Below are 15288 nucleotides of genomic sequence, written 5' to 3'. Positions count from 1 at the left end.
GCGCTGTAATTACATTTTTTCCTAACTGCATACGTACCTATGTTTATATGTGTGTATGTGTGTGTAGTCACCTATACATACATAAATATAACATTCTGCGCTTGACTTGATATAGTGACCCGTATAGCTGCGCGCTATGAATTTTCCATTTTATTCACGCCACACTCACAATCAGTTCTGAGTACAACTATGCGAGACTTACACATACATACATACATGCACACGTACTTGTACATACTTCTTCCCTCTGCCTTGGTCGCATTTTGCACAACTTTTTCATTGCAATTCCAATTAAGTTTACGAAGAGGCAGCCAAAATAACAAACTTCAAATTCGTGCCACTCCAACTTACGTGCGTTTGTATGTGTGTGTGTCTACGTAGCAGCTCATCACGCCCTGCACACCACAGCATCAGCTCGCTTTTGCTTGCTTTACTGCTTTCTAAGCCCATTTTAATTTATTCTATTTTCCGCACAAATACTCTCCGACTTTTCATAAAATTCTTGGCTGCGTGTTGGCTTGCATGCATGCATTTGTTGTTTTTGCTTTTCATTTTTCTCAATTCAATAACAATTTTGCAATTTCTTATGCCAATCACACGAATGGTTGGCATTGTTAATCGCTGCCTTTCGTTCTTTCTCTCCTTCCATCTCGGTTATTATCTTTCATCGACATGACTGCGGAGAAACACTCGTACGTTTGCGATTCCATTCATTTGCGTGTACTCGTACACCTACACGTACACAAATATTTGTATTTTTATTTTTACCATTTCGCCTTTGGAAGCTTACAAGTGTTTAACTTAATGATCTCTGCCAATAAAATCAGGCGCTAAATGACAAATCCGCTTAAGTGGCCGGAGTTGTAGGCCGCACTTTCACAGACTTTCAATGGTCCCGAAATGCGTTGCTTGACTCAAATTTCATACCCAACACAAGCACTTAAAATATTAGCCGCGGCACTTTGTGGGTTAATTTTTTTAATATTTTTAAGAGACCGCGTCCCGTGTTGAGTAGTGACTATCGTAAAAAATCATTTATGTAAAGCTGCAGCCATTGGGGTCAATACAGTCGGCCATTGGCTGATTTTTTTATAATTTTTTGTAATTTTTTTTCATTTTATAAAAACTATGCAGCAGAATATTTTCCAATGATTTTCTGTTTATTAGAAAGGATATGCCTGCTTATTTATTGCCCATGCGAATCTGTTAATGATGGTATCGAATGAAATCAGCTGATTTGCTTTTTTTCTTTCGCCGTGTCCATGTGGCTGTCAGCCCAGAACGAAACAAAGCAGATTCATTTTTTCCTTTCTATTTTACCAATGATTTGTTTGACAAGCAAGCGGTCAAAACATTGTTGTTGGTCTGGTGCCACCACCATTAATGAATGCGTCTTGTTTATTTATTTATTATTTGAATTTCATTCAAAAGGCTTCCTCGGCTGTCCCTATGATAACCGATTCTGTTAACCCGATTTTCCAACTGGGAGAAAAGCTTGAAAAAAATGGAGTTTCAAGACAAAAATGCATAAAAATCTTGACTACTGTAAAAATCCCGCTGTAACCGAATGGGTTGGTGTGTGAATACCAATCGGGAGTGCGTCGGCTCGAATATTCGTGCATGCACATCAAATAACAGAAAAAGTTGTTTCTAATAGCGCTTGACACTCGGCCAATGACAATGGCTAGTTTCCGAGTGCATTTTTGCCCCCTCCTCATAAAAACAATTTGCCGTTCGGAGTCGGCCTAGAACAGTAGGTCTCTCCATTTGTGGAACAACATCAAGACGTACACCACAAAGAAGAGAAGCAGCTCGGCCAAACACCTAACAGAAGTATACGCGCCAATTAATTATTTTTTTAAAAACCATCTGCAGCAAAGATCCCTAACCTTTTAATCAGAATTAAAAAAGAAAATGAAAATAGTTTACGCAGTTTTATTTTTTTTGTTTTTTTTTTCTTGTTTACTCCACTCGGGAGCAGAGGGCCTCGATAAGACTCAGTCTTGCGTTGGTTTTGTTAATCTTTTTTACATTTTTGGGTCATCGTGAAGCATCTTGTCGAATTGCAATACAGAAATTGGTGAACAAATTCTAGCTGTTGGGGCAAGTTAGTGATGTGAAGAATAAAACCCATGCACGTCGCTCAAGAGCAGTCGAAAATATTGCTGTTGTAGCCGAAAGTGTTGAAGAAAACCCAGGTTTGTGCATTCCTCGTCGTTCTTTAGAATTAGGCATTTTACAAACGTCATTAGTTACATCGTATTTTGCATAAAGATTTCAGTCTTAGGGCTTATAAAGTCCAGTTAACACAAGATCTCAAGCCGGCCGAACATCCACAACATCGTGCCTTTGCTTGATTGGGTCGTTGAAATGCATGAAAATGATCCGGAACTCCGTCGAAGAATCATCTTGAGTGATGAGGTCCATTTCCACCTCGGTGGCTTCGTCAACAAGCAAAATTGTCGGATCTAGGGCTCAGAAAATCCAAGAGTTATTGTTGTTCTATGCTCAACGTGTTACTGTTTGGTGCGGTTTATGGTCCGGCGGAGTCATTGGACCTTACTTTTTCGAAAATGAAGCTGGAGCAACATTACGGTGAATGGATTGCGCTATCGAGAGATGATTAACCATTTATCATGGCCGGAATTGGATGGTATTGAAGTGGACAACGTTTATTTTCAACAAGACGGCGCTACGTGCCACACAAGCAGCGAAACCATTGATCTTTTATCAAAATAACACCTTTTATTGGAAAACCCTTTAGTTATATATCTACTTGTTTAGTCACTTATGCACATCTCGCTTTCCTCCTTCCTCTCTGTTACTTTTTTCCCTCCTGCTTATATCCTTTGCCCATTCAATTTTATGATTATTATGAGGAGTTTTAACACGACGGCCTGAACGATTTGCGTGCCCAAAAATTTATGATACTGTTTAAGTTTAAGTCTAAGAGAAGTTTGAAATTTGTAATGATCAATTCTTTAAATGAAAATACTATATATAGCCTGCCGTCCATTTGTCTTGAATGAACAAATAAGTAAATAAATATGCCTGATGGAGCAAGCACCAAATGAAATGCTATTTATGGCATAAATAATAAAGGCTACTTCTTGCTATTTCCCACCTCTTCTTAAAGGGCACGCATATCCGTGCCCTTTGGCTTCTTCTCATTACAAAAACTCAATTACCACCGCATTATGCACATTTTTGGTAATTCTCAAAGCCGCCTACTAAACCATTAATTACACTTTGCCGCGCATGCCATACACGCAGGCTAATTGACGGTTTAGTTGTAACTTCTGCTGCAGCCAAATATTTCCATTTTTATTTTTTTATTTACTGATCGCGATTACAAAAAAGGCACAAATGTTCACATTAACACCGTCGACTGGTGGCTATACTTGATAGCTTCGGCTGGCTATCAAATTTTGGTTAGATGCACATTGAAAATTTGCGCTTTACACATAATTATGCGGAATTAAAGGATAAGCGAGAATGGAAGGCAGCGCAGCCCTTAATTAAATGCAGCTACGCACAGGACAACAAAAGCAGCTGGCAATACAACAAATATTGTTACTACGTATGTATGTATGTGAGTATAAAATAATAAGCGCAGGGGAAATATGTGGAAAAGAGGGTTAAAACAGGATCGGCGGATCTACAGATCAGAGGATTAGAGTGCAGTGTGGCAAAGAGGAGCGGCGAATGAAGTGAAGTGGCATGCAGCAGTTTACAGCAGCTGATTGAAAAAGTTGGCTATTAGGTAGCCAGCAGTGGTACGTATGTATGTATGTATGTATCATAGTAGTCGAACATATGTGGCAGATTTAACAAAACACCAGTTTTAGTGCGCTACATATGAAGTGGTAAAAATAAATGCATGTGCGTATGCGTGTGTGTGTGACTGTTCATGTGCAATACTTTTCGAAAAACTAACAACTACGTGTAGCTGCAAGTTGTAGTAGTGGCAGCAGTGCATTGAAAATTTCGTAGCCATGGCATGTGCAACATGAGACAGTTCAACAGGGAAAAATTTCCAAATTCCAAATACGAAAGCGACTAACTAACTCGCATTTTTGACCCAACCTACACCTAAACTAGTGCGGGCAATGCAGCGTAGACATGGGGTCAGACACCGACTGCTGGGTGCTGTCTGCTGTCACATGTCGGCAACAATGCATACATACATATTCATACATACATACACATGCACTTACATAGCAGTGCTGATGGGTACATTTGTTGCGTGTGTTTATGGTCATGGCTGGGCGCTCGAAATTAGTAGGAAATGTGTTTTTTAACTAATGTTTATTTTTCCCCCATTAATTTTGGTTTTGTTGTATGCCGTTGTACATTTCTACGGCGCATGTGTGCTTCGAAACTTGATGCGCCCGCAGGTAAGTGAATATTTCTTCTTTAATTTGTATACTACGCAACAATGCCCGCCAACAAACGGAGTCTAAAGTTTTAGAGCCGTATGAAGATATTAAAAAACAAATTAAACCACCTGATTGCAAGCGGGCGTACAAGTGTCAGTGACTTGCAACAAATGGGATTTCTAAATTTTCAGTGATTAATCCAAATTTTATTCTTGTCTGGCGCATTGTTTATTTTTTTTTTATTTCTTTCTTTAATTTTTTTCTTTTTTTCATTTTTTTTATTTCTTTTTCTCATTTTTTGTATTTCTTTTTTTTGTTTCTTTTTTTAATTTTTTTTTTTAATTTTCCATAGTCTACACCGTTAGTTCGGAAAAATGTGGGCGATTAAGATCTTTATTTCTTTCTTGATTCCATTTATTATTTCTATTTCAATGCGTGGCACTTAAGTAGCGCTTACAGCAGGGGCTGAGTTCGATTAAGGCAGTGGACACTTTTTTTGTTTTTGTTGTATATACCATATCTTAATACGCATCAGTACCTTTTGACAATTTGACGCACGACGCATTTTTTTTAAATTAATTTTTTGTTTTTTAATTTTTTTTCTACAGTCCTTTGCGATAATTAAACGTCCGATGCATTTTTTTTATTTTAATTTTTAATTTTTTTTGTTTTTAATTTTTTTTTTTGTTTTTCATTTTTTTTCTACAGTCTCTTATGCCTATTTTTTATTTTAAATTTTTATTTGTTTATTTTTTTCTTCAGTCCCTTCCTATAATTTGACTCACGATGTTTTTAATGTAAATTTTTTTTTAAGTTCAAGTTTTTTGTTTTTTAATCTTTTTTCTACAGTCTCTTATGCCAATTTTTTTATTTTAAATTGTTATTAATATAATTTTTTATTTTTTTTTTTTTGCTACAGTCTCGTATGTCAATTTGACGCACAATGCATTTTTTTTAAATATTTTTTCTACAGTCTCTTATATCAATTGTTTTAATTTTATTTTTATTTTTTTTTTTCTCAGCCTCCTATATAAATTTTACGCACGATGTTTTTTATTTTAATTTTACTTTTTGTTTTGTTTTTTAATTTTTTTCTACGGTCTCTTATGTAAATTTTTTTATTTTAAAATTTTATTTATTTTTTTTATATTTTTTTCTACAGTCTCTTGTGCCAATATGACGCACAATGCATTTTTTTAATTTTTATTCTTTTTTTTTTTTCTCAGCCTCTTATGCCAATTTGACGCCCGATGATTGTTTATTTTAATTTTTTTTTTTAATTTTTTTTGTTTTTTAATTCTATTTCTACAGTCTCTTATGTCAATTTTTTTATTTTAAAATTTTATTTATTTTTGTTTTTGAATTTTTTTCTACAGTCTCTTGTTTTAATTTGACGCATAATGCATTTTTTTTTTTAATTTTAATATTTTTTTTTTTAATTTTTGTTTGTTTTTTAAGTTTTTTTCTACAGTCTCTTATGTAAATTTTTTAATTTTAAAATTTTATTTATTTATTTTTTTCAATTTTTTTCTACAGTCTCTTGAGCCAATTTTACGCATAATGCATTTTTTGGCGCAATTTTGTCAATTTGGCGCACGATGTTTTTTTATTTTAATTTTTAATTTTAATTTTTTTTAATTTTTTTTCTTTTTAATTTTTTTTTTTACAATCTCTCATGTTAATTTTTTTATTTTAAATTTTTATTTATTTATTAATTTTTAGATTTTATTTTTGTTCTACAGTCCCTTGTGATAATTTGACGCACTATGAAATTTTTCATTTTTATTTTTTTTTTATTTTTTGTTTGTTTTATTTTCCATAAATATACAGACTTCTAACATACCTACTTTTCTCTTTTTTCTTTTTTTTTTTTGCTTAAATTTGATTTTTTTATTTTTTTTACCAGGAACGGAGGCGTGTTAATTTATTTAACTTTCACAGCTAAAAAAAGCGTGTAATTAATTTGGCTCAGCATTGCAAAAACAACAACAACTACACTCGTATAAACGGCCTACAAATCTTTATCGCAATACACTTTACAGCCTTTTTTTATTACAAACTCGCCAAACTCGCTGGGCTTTGTACTCAAAAATCGCATGATATATTGAGATTTTTTATTCGCTTGTTCGATATATAAAACATTTTCTTTTAACAATCTTGCTTTTCGTCTTCCACCCGCAAACTCGGCGAAGTTGGAGTTGTAGCCAACCAAAGCGAATCGATCCCACGCACTTGTAAGCGCATAAGCCAAACGAGTTTCGACGCTAAGTTAACAACGCGTTTCCTGTTGCCTCAAAATCAGTGAGAAGCAAAAGTTAAAAGCAAACGACAAACTTACGCGGCTACTAACATTGAATCCGGACTCTGCAGCGTACAATCGTACGAAATTCAAATTCTGTGGGTCGCAGTTGGTTTTTGTTGCATGACTTTTGGTTAATTGGCCATAACAAAAAGAAACAACAAAAAGCAATTGTTGACAGTAGAAAAACGCAAAAACAATCATAAAAATATTATTAAAAAGTCTACGCTCAGAAATAAGTAAAAATTAAGCCACAAAACAATAGGCTTTACAACTTCACTAAAGTTTAAATGCGTGCTAGGGTGGAACATGATAGAAACAAGATTGCGCCCATCAGAGACTGCGAGACGTCACCTCGGTACAGTTGTATGAGAGAAATTACACAAACAATGCATGAATAAATTGCACAATTGCAACGTCACAGATACAACGATTCTGTCAACTTCGCTGAGAGCAAAGTAGCGGTAACACGATCAGCGCCACCTGCTTATTCTCTCCATCGTCTGATCAGATGACGTCCAAGGAAGAGGAAAATGAGAGTAACATGACACCGACAGATCTGCCCCCAAAACTCAGAGAATACAGAAGGAGGCGACATACGCGAACTGCTTTTCCGCTCTCCTGTTGACAAAATCAACTTTGTTGACGTAATAATAGGATACACAATCGAGAGAGTACAGAAGGTGTGGCCAACATCTGACGGGTATTCGAATACCAGCGATTTTGAAGGAAGCGTTGGTGATGTACGAAAAAATCAACACAGCACAAAACAAAGACTTATTGGAAGGCTGATTATAATCAATTAAGTTCACTTTACACATTTTCTTTTTCAGTTCAATTTCAATCGCCTCTCACTCTGTCAAATCCCACATGAAGTAACAGCCAAAGTTACTCAAGCAATTTTGCTTCGGATGTCCAATCCCTGTAATCTATCATCCTTGAATAGAACAACATTCGTTTGCATTTAATTGCTCTTCATTTTGAATGTTTCGTAATAAATACGCCGTTTTCTTTCTTGTCTCCCCAACTGTTACAGCACAGCCAAAAGTATACTCACGGATGTCCCAATCTTGTAATCTATCAGTCTTGGATCTGTTCATCGAAAAGACTGATTCCAGAAATGGCGGACTTATGAATGACTTTATAGCCTGTAGGAATTCAATTACATAATATTTTTTCTACAATCTTTATCAATAAAAGCTTCACGAGCATGTTTCCTGCAATAAATACATAGAAATACCAATTCCACCATCTTAGGTTTAAAGTCACCTACAACCAATTCAAAAATCGTCAGACAATGCAAAGAAGAACTTAATGCTTTAGCGTGCACCGTGCAGACGTCACTCTCATCTGAGTACCTGGCCATACGGACATAGAAAATACTATGAAAGCTGATGAACTGACAAGACAAGGAAGCGAAAGCAACGAATCCGAAGCGATAGAAATAGGCTATTCCCATAACGTGCACAAAAGCGAGAGCTTCTCACTATTCCAGAATCAGGCCGTTGACAGATGGGCTAGCGCGTATACCTGCGAAATGCCTAAACAAACGTGGCCCACAAATTCAGAACTGACGAACTAATAACCGGGCACTAGCCTCTGTAGGCCCATGCCAGGAAGATGGGGTGACCGTACAACGATAGATATAGAATAAGAATCTAAGGAAACAGTCTTTCACTATCTGTGTGAGTGCTCAAGTCTGGGTGCTCTACTATATATCTAGAATGCTGGGGAGTTCTTGTTGATTAACTTGAAAGAAATTGCAGAAGTGAAAATAGACAACATAGACATATTCAAATCAAGATGATGCGACTAATAAAAAGCAGTGGTTCTACAAGTGGTGTGCCAAAATGGCATCTTTCGTGCTAATTGGGTCTGGGTTGGGTCACCCAGAAAGCACCTTCACCATCGCCGCCACCATATAAAGAAACAAAATAAATGAAATAAAAAGTTAATAACAAAAAGCCAAGACGAATCTATAAAAGAGTGAATCGGTAAATCAGTTCATTTGTTTTGTATCTTTCGCCGCATCCATGTGGCTCTCAGCCCAGAGTGAAACAAGGCGAATTCATTCTTTGTTTTTTAACTTTGCCAATACTTTGCTTTGACAATCAAACGTACAAAACATGGTTGTTGGTCTAGTGCCACCACCTTTAATGAATGCGAAAAGTAAATAACGGGTGATTTTTTAGCTATTATGTTTTTAAACAGTTGGTTTAAACAGCTGACGCACGTTTCGTGTTTTGTTTCACTGTCAGACACCTCCAGTTTGGTCTATAATTTAACCATGAATCGTCTTACATACGAACAACGCTTGCAAATCATTGAATTTTATTATAAAAATGCGTGTTCTGTTAAGAAAGTTTAAGATCAACTTTTTTATCGAAAAATTGTGTTCAGCGACAAAGCTCATTTTTGGATCAATGGGTACGTAAATAAGCAGAACTGCCGATTTTGGAGTGAAGATCAGCCAGAAGAATTGCAACAGCTACCACTGTATCCAGAAAAGGTCACAGTTTGGTGCGGTGTATGGGCGGGAGGTATCATTGGACCGTACTTCTTCAAAGATGCGGCGAATCGTAATGTAACTGTGAATGGTGAGCGCTACCGTGAAATGATATCCAACTTTTTTTTGCCCAAAATGCAAGAGCTTGACTTGCATGACATGTGGTTTCTGTAAGACGGTGCCACATGCCACGCAGCACGCGTAACAATGGACTTGTTGAGAGGCGAGTTCGGTGAACATTTTGTTTCACGTTCGGAACATGTCAATTGGCCACCCAGATCGTGCGATATAACGCCTTTGGATTATTTTTTGAGGGGCTATGTTAAAGCTCATGTCTATTCAGACAAGCCTGCTTTAATTGACGCATTGGAAGACAACAGTAAAGCATTTATATGTGAGATACCGGCCGAAACATTGGAAGAAGTACGCCAAAATTGGACTGAGCGGATGGACCATTTGAAGTGGAGTCGTGGTCAACATTTGCATGAAATATTTTTCAAACATTAAATTATATGGACTGTACTATCGATTTAAATAAAAATGTCATGCATTTTTCTGAATTTTACGTGTGTTTTTTTGAAAAACTTTCCTATAGCTCTTAAAAAATCACCCTTTAGCAGACCCAGTTGAGTACTAACTTTTTCTCAACTTGAGAAACAGTCTTATTTTCATCAAAGAAAAATTATATTTCTCTCCACTATGAACGCTATGATTCTCCACTTGAAGCTTTACTGTTACAAAACTCTGTGGATGTGAAAAACTTAACTTCAATAACTTAACTTCAACAACTTAAGCTCAAGTTGAACTCAACCCTAAATGTTTGTTGGGTAGACTCATTTTTTTTTTTCAATATCTCCAATCGCTGTACTCTTAACTGTTCCATATTCTGTAAAACTGTGCGTTTTTATTTGTTTTTGTTTCTATTTTTTCTCGACTGGCTTCAACATAGCGCATACATACAAACATGTGCCTGTGTATGTGTCTTTTCTAAGACTTCTATTTATTTTTTCTTGCCACTTCACTTTTGTTATTATTTGCATTTTTATTGTTGTAGCTGTTTCTTGTATTATTACCAACACCTCTGTTAGTTTAGTTAACTAGCACACTTATGGAAATTCACAAACACACAGGCAGGCTCACGGAAATCAAGTTGCTTTCGTGCATTTGTGTGTGTTTATGCAAATGAAGTGAAAGCTCCAAAATCCCAGTCAGTTAGTGCTTCAGAAAAATTCCATTATAGCCGATTTTCAACCCATTTTCAGCACCTTTGCACGTTGCCACGTTAGATTTTTTAAATGCATCCAAACACACAAACATACACGGATAGGCAGGCATGTAGCTGAAAAGCTGTGTCAACACGCTGCTGCAGTGGGTAAAGGTAAGAAAAAAAAGAGAAAAAAACACGAAAAAAGCAAAACCAAAAACGAAATAACCGCTCGCCTTGCATACCTCCCCCCAGTACCGGATGTAAACTGTGTAATTTAGCTATTTTGGAGGCAGGAAAATTTTGAAACCACACACACACACATAATAAACAATGAACGTGAGGCACGTGAGGTCACAAAAATCGAAACTTTTCGTCGCCGTTGCGTGACTGTGCGGCCGTGTCCTATGCCTTATCTCCAGTTCATCGCATTTATGTACATTTGTTTGCGAACTCCAAACTGCCGAAAATACCTTTACTGGGTTTTGCACATTTTCCTCTTCGAACTTAAACGTACGAGCCACGAGTAAGTATTGTAATCAAAATGAAATGTTGCGAAAATAATAAAATTTACTTCACTTCAACGCATTAGCCTCACATCATTTACATATAAATATGTGCTTATTTACATTTTACTTAAAAGTTTGCGCAAAACATAAAACAATCGAGGGGGTGAACGTAGCAGCAGTGAATTGTATTTTACATTTTGCCAATTGGCGTCAGCCGTTTGCTGCTGGTGCGACTGTAAAATAGGGACATAAAATTCGAGAAATCGCGTATTAAACTAACACTTGAATGAGTTGGCAATGTGCCGTTACACTTGCAGAAACTGCGAAGGGATTAATTTCAATTGCTGAGAGATTAACTTGAAATCTTATAGAAGAGGTTTGAGTAAATTGAATTTTCCCGAAGTTGGTGGCTGCCATCTCGAGATGCTGAAAAAATTTTGATTTCTGTAAACATAGATTTTTTGAAATTGTCAAAGAAAAGTTGTATCTATGTGTTCAAAAAGTATCGCGAATTTTGAATTTTCACAGGTTACATATGTATGTATATTCGAATTTCGATTTTTTTGTGGCGATACGTTGGTGCTCATGTCTCTCACTCATGCCGACGAGTTCGGCCATTTTGAATGTTCAGTTAATTGTTGGCAGCTGCTTTGCTTGCATGTGTTTCGGCTCGTCTTCGATTTTTACCAATCAAAAAAGATGGATAAAAAACCTGTATCAAATTTTGTGTGAAAAACGAAATTAAGTGCGCGGATGCAATGTTGACTGTGTCATACGGAGAAGCCACTTTGGACCAAAGCAACGTTTATCGGTGGTACAAAATGTTCTCAGAAGGCCGAGAAGATGTGAACGACGAAAAGCGTGCCGGACGCCCGAGCACTTCAACAATAGGCGAAAAAATTGTTGAAGTGAAGAAAATGGTATTAACCAATCATCGAATCATCGTTAGAGAAGTTGCTGAGGACCTAGACATATCGATTGGCTCGTGCCATTCGATTTCTTTCAATGATTTGGGCATGAGATGGGTCGCCGCAAAATTCGTACCAAAACTGTTCAATTTCGACCTAAAGCAGTATCGTATGAACAATACTAATGAGATGTGGGACTCTGTCCGTGACAACCCAAATTTGCTCCAGAGGGTGTTAAATGGTAACGAATCGTGGGTTTATGGCCATGACGTGGAAACCAAAGCTCAATCATCTCAATGGAAGCTGCCGCACGAACCAAGACCGAAAAAAGCGCGAGAAATTCGGTCGAATGTAAAAGTTTTGCTTACCGTTTTCTTCGATTACAAGGGCGTTGTGCATCAGGGTAAAACGGTCAATAAGGAATATTACCTGCAAGTTATGCACAATTTGCGCCAAGCAATCCGGCAGAAACGCCCGGATTTGTGGAAGTACTAAAATTGGCTCTTGCATCATGAAAACACCCCTGCTCACACATCGTTGCTTGTGCGCGACTTTTTGGCCAAAAACAATTAATGATGCCACAACCACCGCATTTCCCATATCTGGCCCCTGTGACTTTTTCTTGTTCCCAAAACTGAAGAGGCCCATGAAAGGACGACGCTACGCTACGATTGACGAGATAAAGAAGGCATCGAAGAAAGAGCTGAACAAGATAAAAAAATGATTTTTTTAAGTGCTTCGAAGATTGGAAAAAACGTTGGCACAAGTGCATAATATCTCATGGGGATTATTTCGAAGGGGACAAAATAGATATTAATGAATAAATAAAAAAATTTTGAAAAAACACAAAATTCGCGATACTTTTTGAACACACCTCGTATGTGGGGAAACTTCCCGAAACCATTATTTTTCTTTTTGGTGTTTTTCAGCTAAGACACAGAGGGCATGCAGTTATCGTCGCCATTTCTGCGAATCTTACCAATTGAGAAATATCAAATTAACTTAACTCCGCCCCTTCATTCGTCCACAAGGTTCACCATAGATTGGAAGCATCAAGCGGCGAGCAAAAACTGTTGCAAAATGCAAAACACACGATGAACGTTCTCATTCTGCCCGATCTGCAGAATTTATTTAGCAAATATCATAAAAGCGATCATTGACGAGGACCCTTCAACATCAAGGGCGAGAGAGTTTAATGTTTCCGAGGATCTTATCTGTCGAGTTGTCCATGACGATCTCCGGTATAAGTCCTACGTCAAGCGCAGAAGACAGTTTATGTCGCAGCAAACAAGAGAACAGCGGGTTATCCAATCAAAAACTAATCCAAAATTCTAAACAACAATTAACACCCTGAAGCGCCTGAGATGTTATGTTTTTTTTTCCTAACGAGAAAAGCTATGACGACACAAATTTGGATGGCTGAAAATTTCTCTAAACACATAACACCGAACTTATGGCCGCCTAACATCAAAGAGCTTAAGGGGGGAGCCTGGTTTAGAGGCTTGAAAAAATCGATTTTTTTTTTGCATAAATTTCTTCCCAAACTATCCTAGAATGTGTCCTCAAAATTTCAGAAGCAAAGTGCGTGCGATTTCTCGGTTTTTTATTTTTACGATTTTTCCTAATTGGCGGGAAAGATAGGGAAAAAGTTAAACGTCCTATCGAAACGAGATAACATTGATTGTATTCGGAATTAAATTCTCTTCTAGTTGAACCTAAAAAACCTTAAGAAAGTTATGATTAAGCCACTTTTTAAACAATCTAAAGGGAATTTGTTTTTCCAAAAAAATGATTTTTTTTTTAATTAGCAAAAAATTGTTGAATTTCTCACTTTTTGTTTAATTTTCTTGGTTTAACTAGAAGCTATACTATACTAAAATAAAATTTTTTTGGGTTTTTGGTTTTAGATGAAAATTGCGACCTGCATCTTTCCCGCCGCACGACACATGCACACTCGAGGCGCCTCGGCAAAATGCATGTACCGTCTCTGTATGCTGCAATTAATAACGTTATGGCCAACATGAATAAGGAGCATTAGATTCGGGCATGCAATCGTTTCTCAAAGTGGATGGAGCAGTTTATTGCAGGTTATGGAAATTTTAGTGAAAAACTTCTTAGATATATAAAAAGCTTATGCTGTGTAAAAAGTACGTGAAGTCTCATTAAATTTTGTTGAAAATAAAAACTAATTAGTTTTACACTCAAGTTGTCCTCAAATGCCGTATGCATTCTGTATATAATTGACGTTTATTGGCCGAGCTCCTCTTCCTATTTGTGGCATTGTGGATATTAATTATTAAGGAAAAAAAGAAGTTTTCGGCACTCGCAAGAGAATACATCGGTATGCTTCTTAGTTCTTACATGGTTTTTCATTGGATTATTTACGCTTTAACGTAACAAGTGCGATTTGTTTGCGCTCTTAGCAGATGTGAGAATATTGCCATAACTTTGGAAGCTTAACTGGAGAATTTTAATTTTATTTAATATAGTATTATAAAAGGCCCTTCTGTTCGCCACAAAATGTTAACTACACATTTTCTCACAGTGTTCTCCAACTGGATTGAGTGGGTGGGCGAAAACTTCACACAAAATGTTGTATTGTTGTATTGTAGAAAACGCGAAATATCCTCCGCATTTGCGGTAACGTCGCCCTATATGACTTTGTCAAACGTCGTGCCACCATTTCACATGCCATTATTGTTGTTGTTCTTTGGCTTTTTTTTCATTTTATCTCTTTTACAACTTTTCCTTTTTGCATGCTAAGAGCTCTTGAACAAGAACACTTTCTCGTGCAGGCAAATATGCATTTAAATGTTTGTGCCCGTTTTGCCAGTACGTGCGTTTTCAGGCCATTCCAACAACTGTTGGTTGCTGTTGTCCTGTAAGTGATCGCAAGCCCCATCGATACCCACTTGGAGACTGCTGACTGATTGCAGAGATGTGTTTTCGAACAAGAGACCAACAAAGAAGAAATGAAATGAAGGCGCTGCGCTGATGGAGGGGAAATATTTAGCACAACAGGGAAGTGAAGGTATGCATAGTGCGGACCCCAATTCGTTGTGGGTAGATTTGAGAATAATAAAAAAAAGTAAATATGATTGTCGTGGAACGAAACACCGGCAAAAATCACAAATTTCACTTTCCCCTAAAGCGTTGCAAACTGGAGAGAGAAATGTATGTAAAGTTGGCGCTGTATGGAGGTACTAAGTGTGTGCATGTAAATTTGTTTGCTTGTAAAGATGTTGCAACCACTAAATCTTTAGCATACTTTGCGCCGCGCAAAGCTGAATGGAATGGAAAATAAAAATTCTTGAAGCTAAAGAAAGTAAAATCATTTTGAGTCGAAATGAAACGTGGCAATGCATTGTAATGTTTGTAGCACAACACATACATACATACAGACACAAGTTTATGTGTGTGTATGCAAATGCTTTAAGTGAAAAATCACAGCGGCACATTTGCTTGCCTTCACACGTTCCTTGC

General features: G+C 36.8%; 1 protein-coding gene across 1 annotated transcript in view; it reads left to right on the top strand.

Annotated features, from left to right (window-relative positions):
* The window catches only part of LOC128855808 (uncharacterized), a 58156-nt gene extending 44263 nt beyond the window's left edge, over positions 1 to 13893 (top strand). Inside the window, exon 2 of the mRNA XM_054090995.1 lies at positions 13713 to 13893. Coding sequence (XP_053946970.1) covers positions 13713 to 13843 — 131 coding nt within the window. The 3' untranslated portion in view covers positions 13844 to 13893. The remainder of the gene's footprint in view (positions 1 to 13712) is intronic.
* The last annotated feature ends 1395 nt before the right edge of the window (positions 13894 to 15288 follow it).

This window comes from Anastrepha ludens, chromosome 2 (assembly GCF_028408465.1).
Source record: "Anastrepha ludens isolate Willacy chromosome 2, idAnaLude1.1, whole genome shotgun sequence".
Taxonomy (NCBI): Eukaryota; Metazoa; Arthropoda; class Insecta; order Diptera; family Tephritidae; genus Anastrepha; species Anastrepha ludens.
Note: the sequence above shows the minus strand (reverse complement) of the source record. Positions and strands in the feature narration are given on the sequence as shown.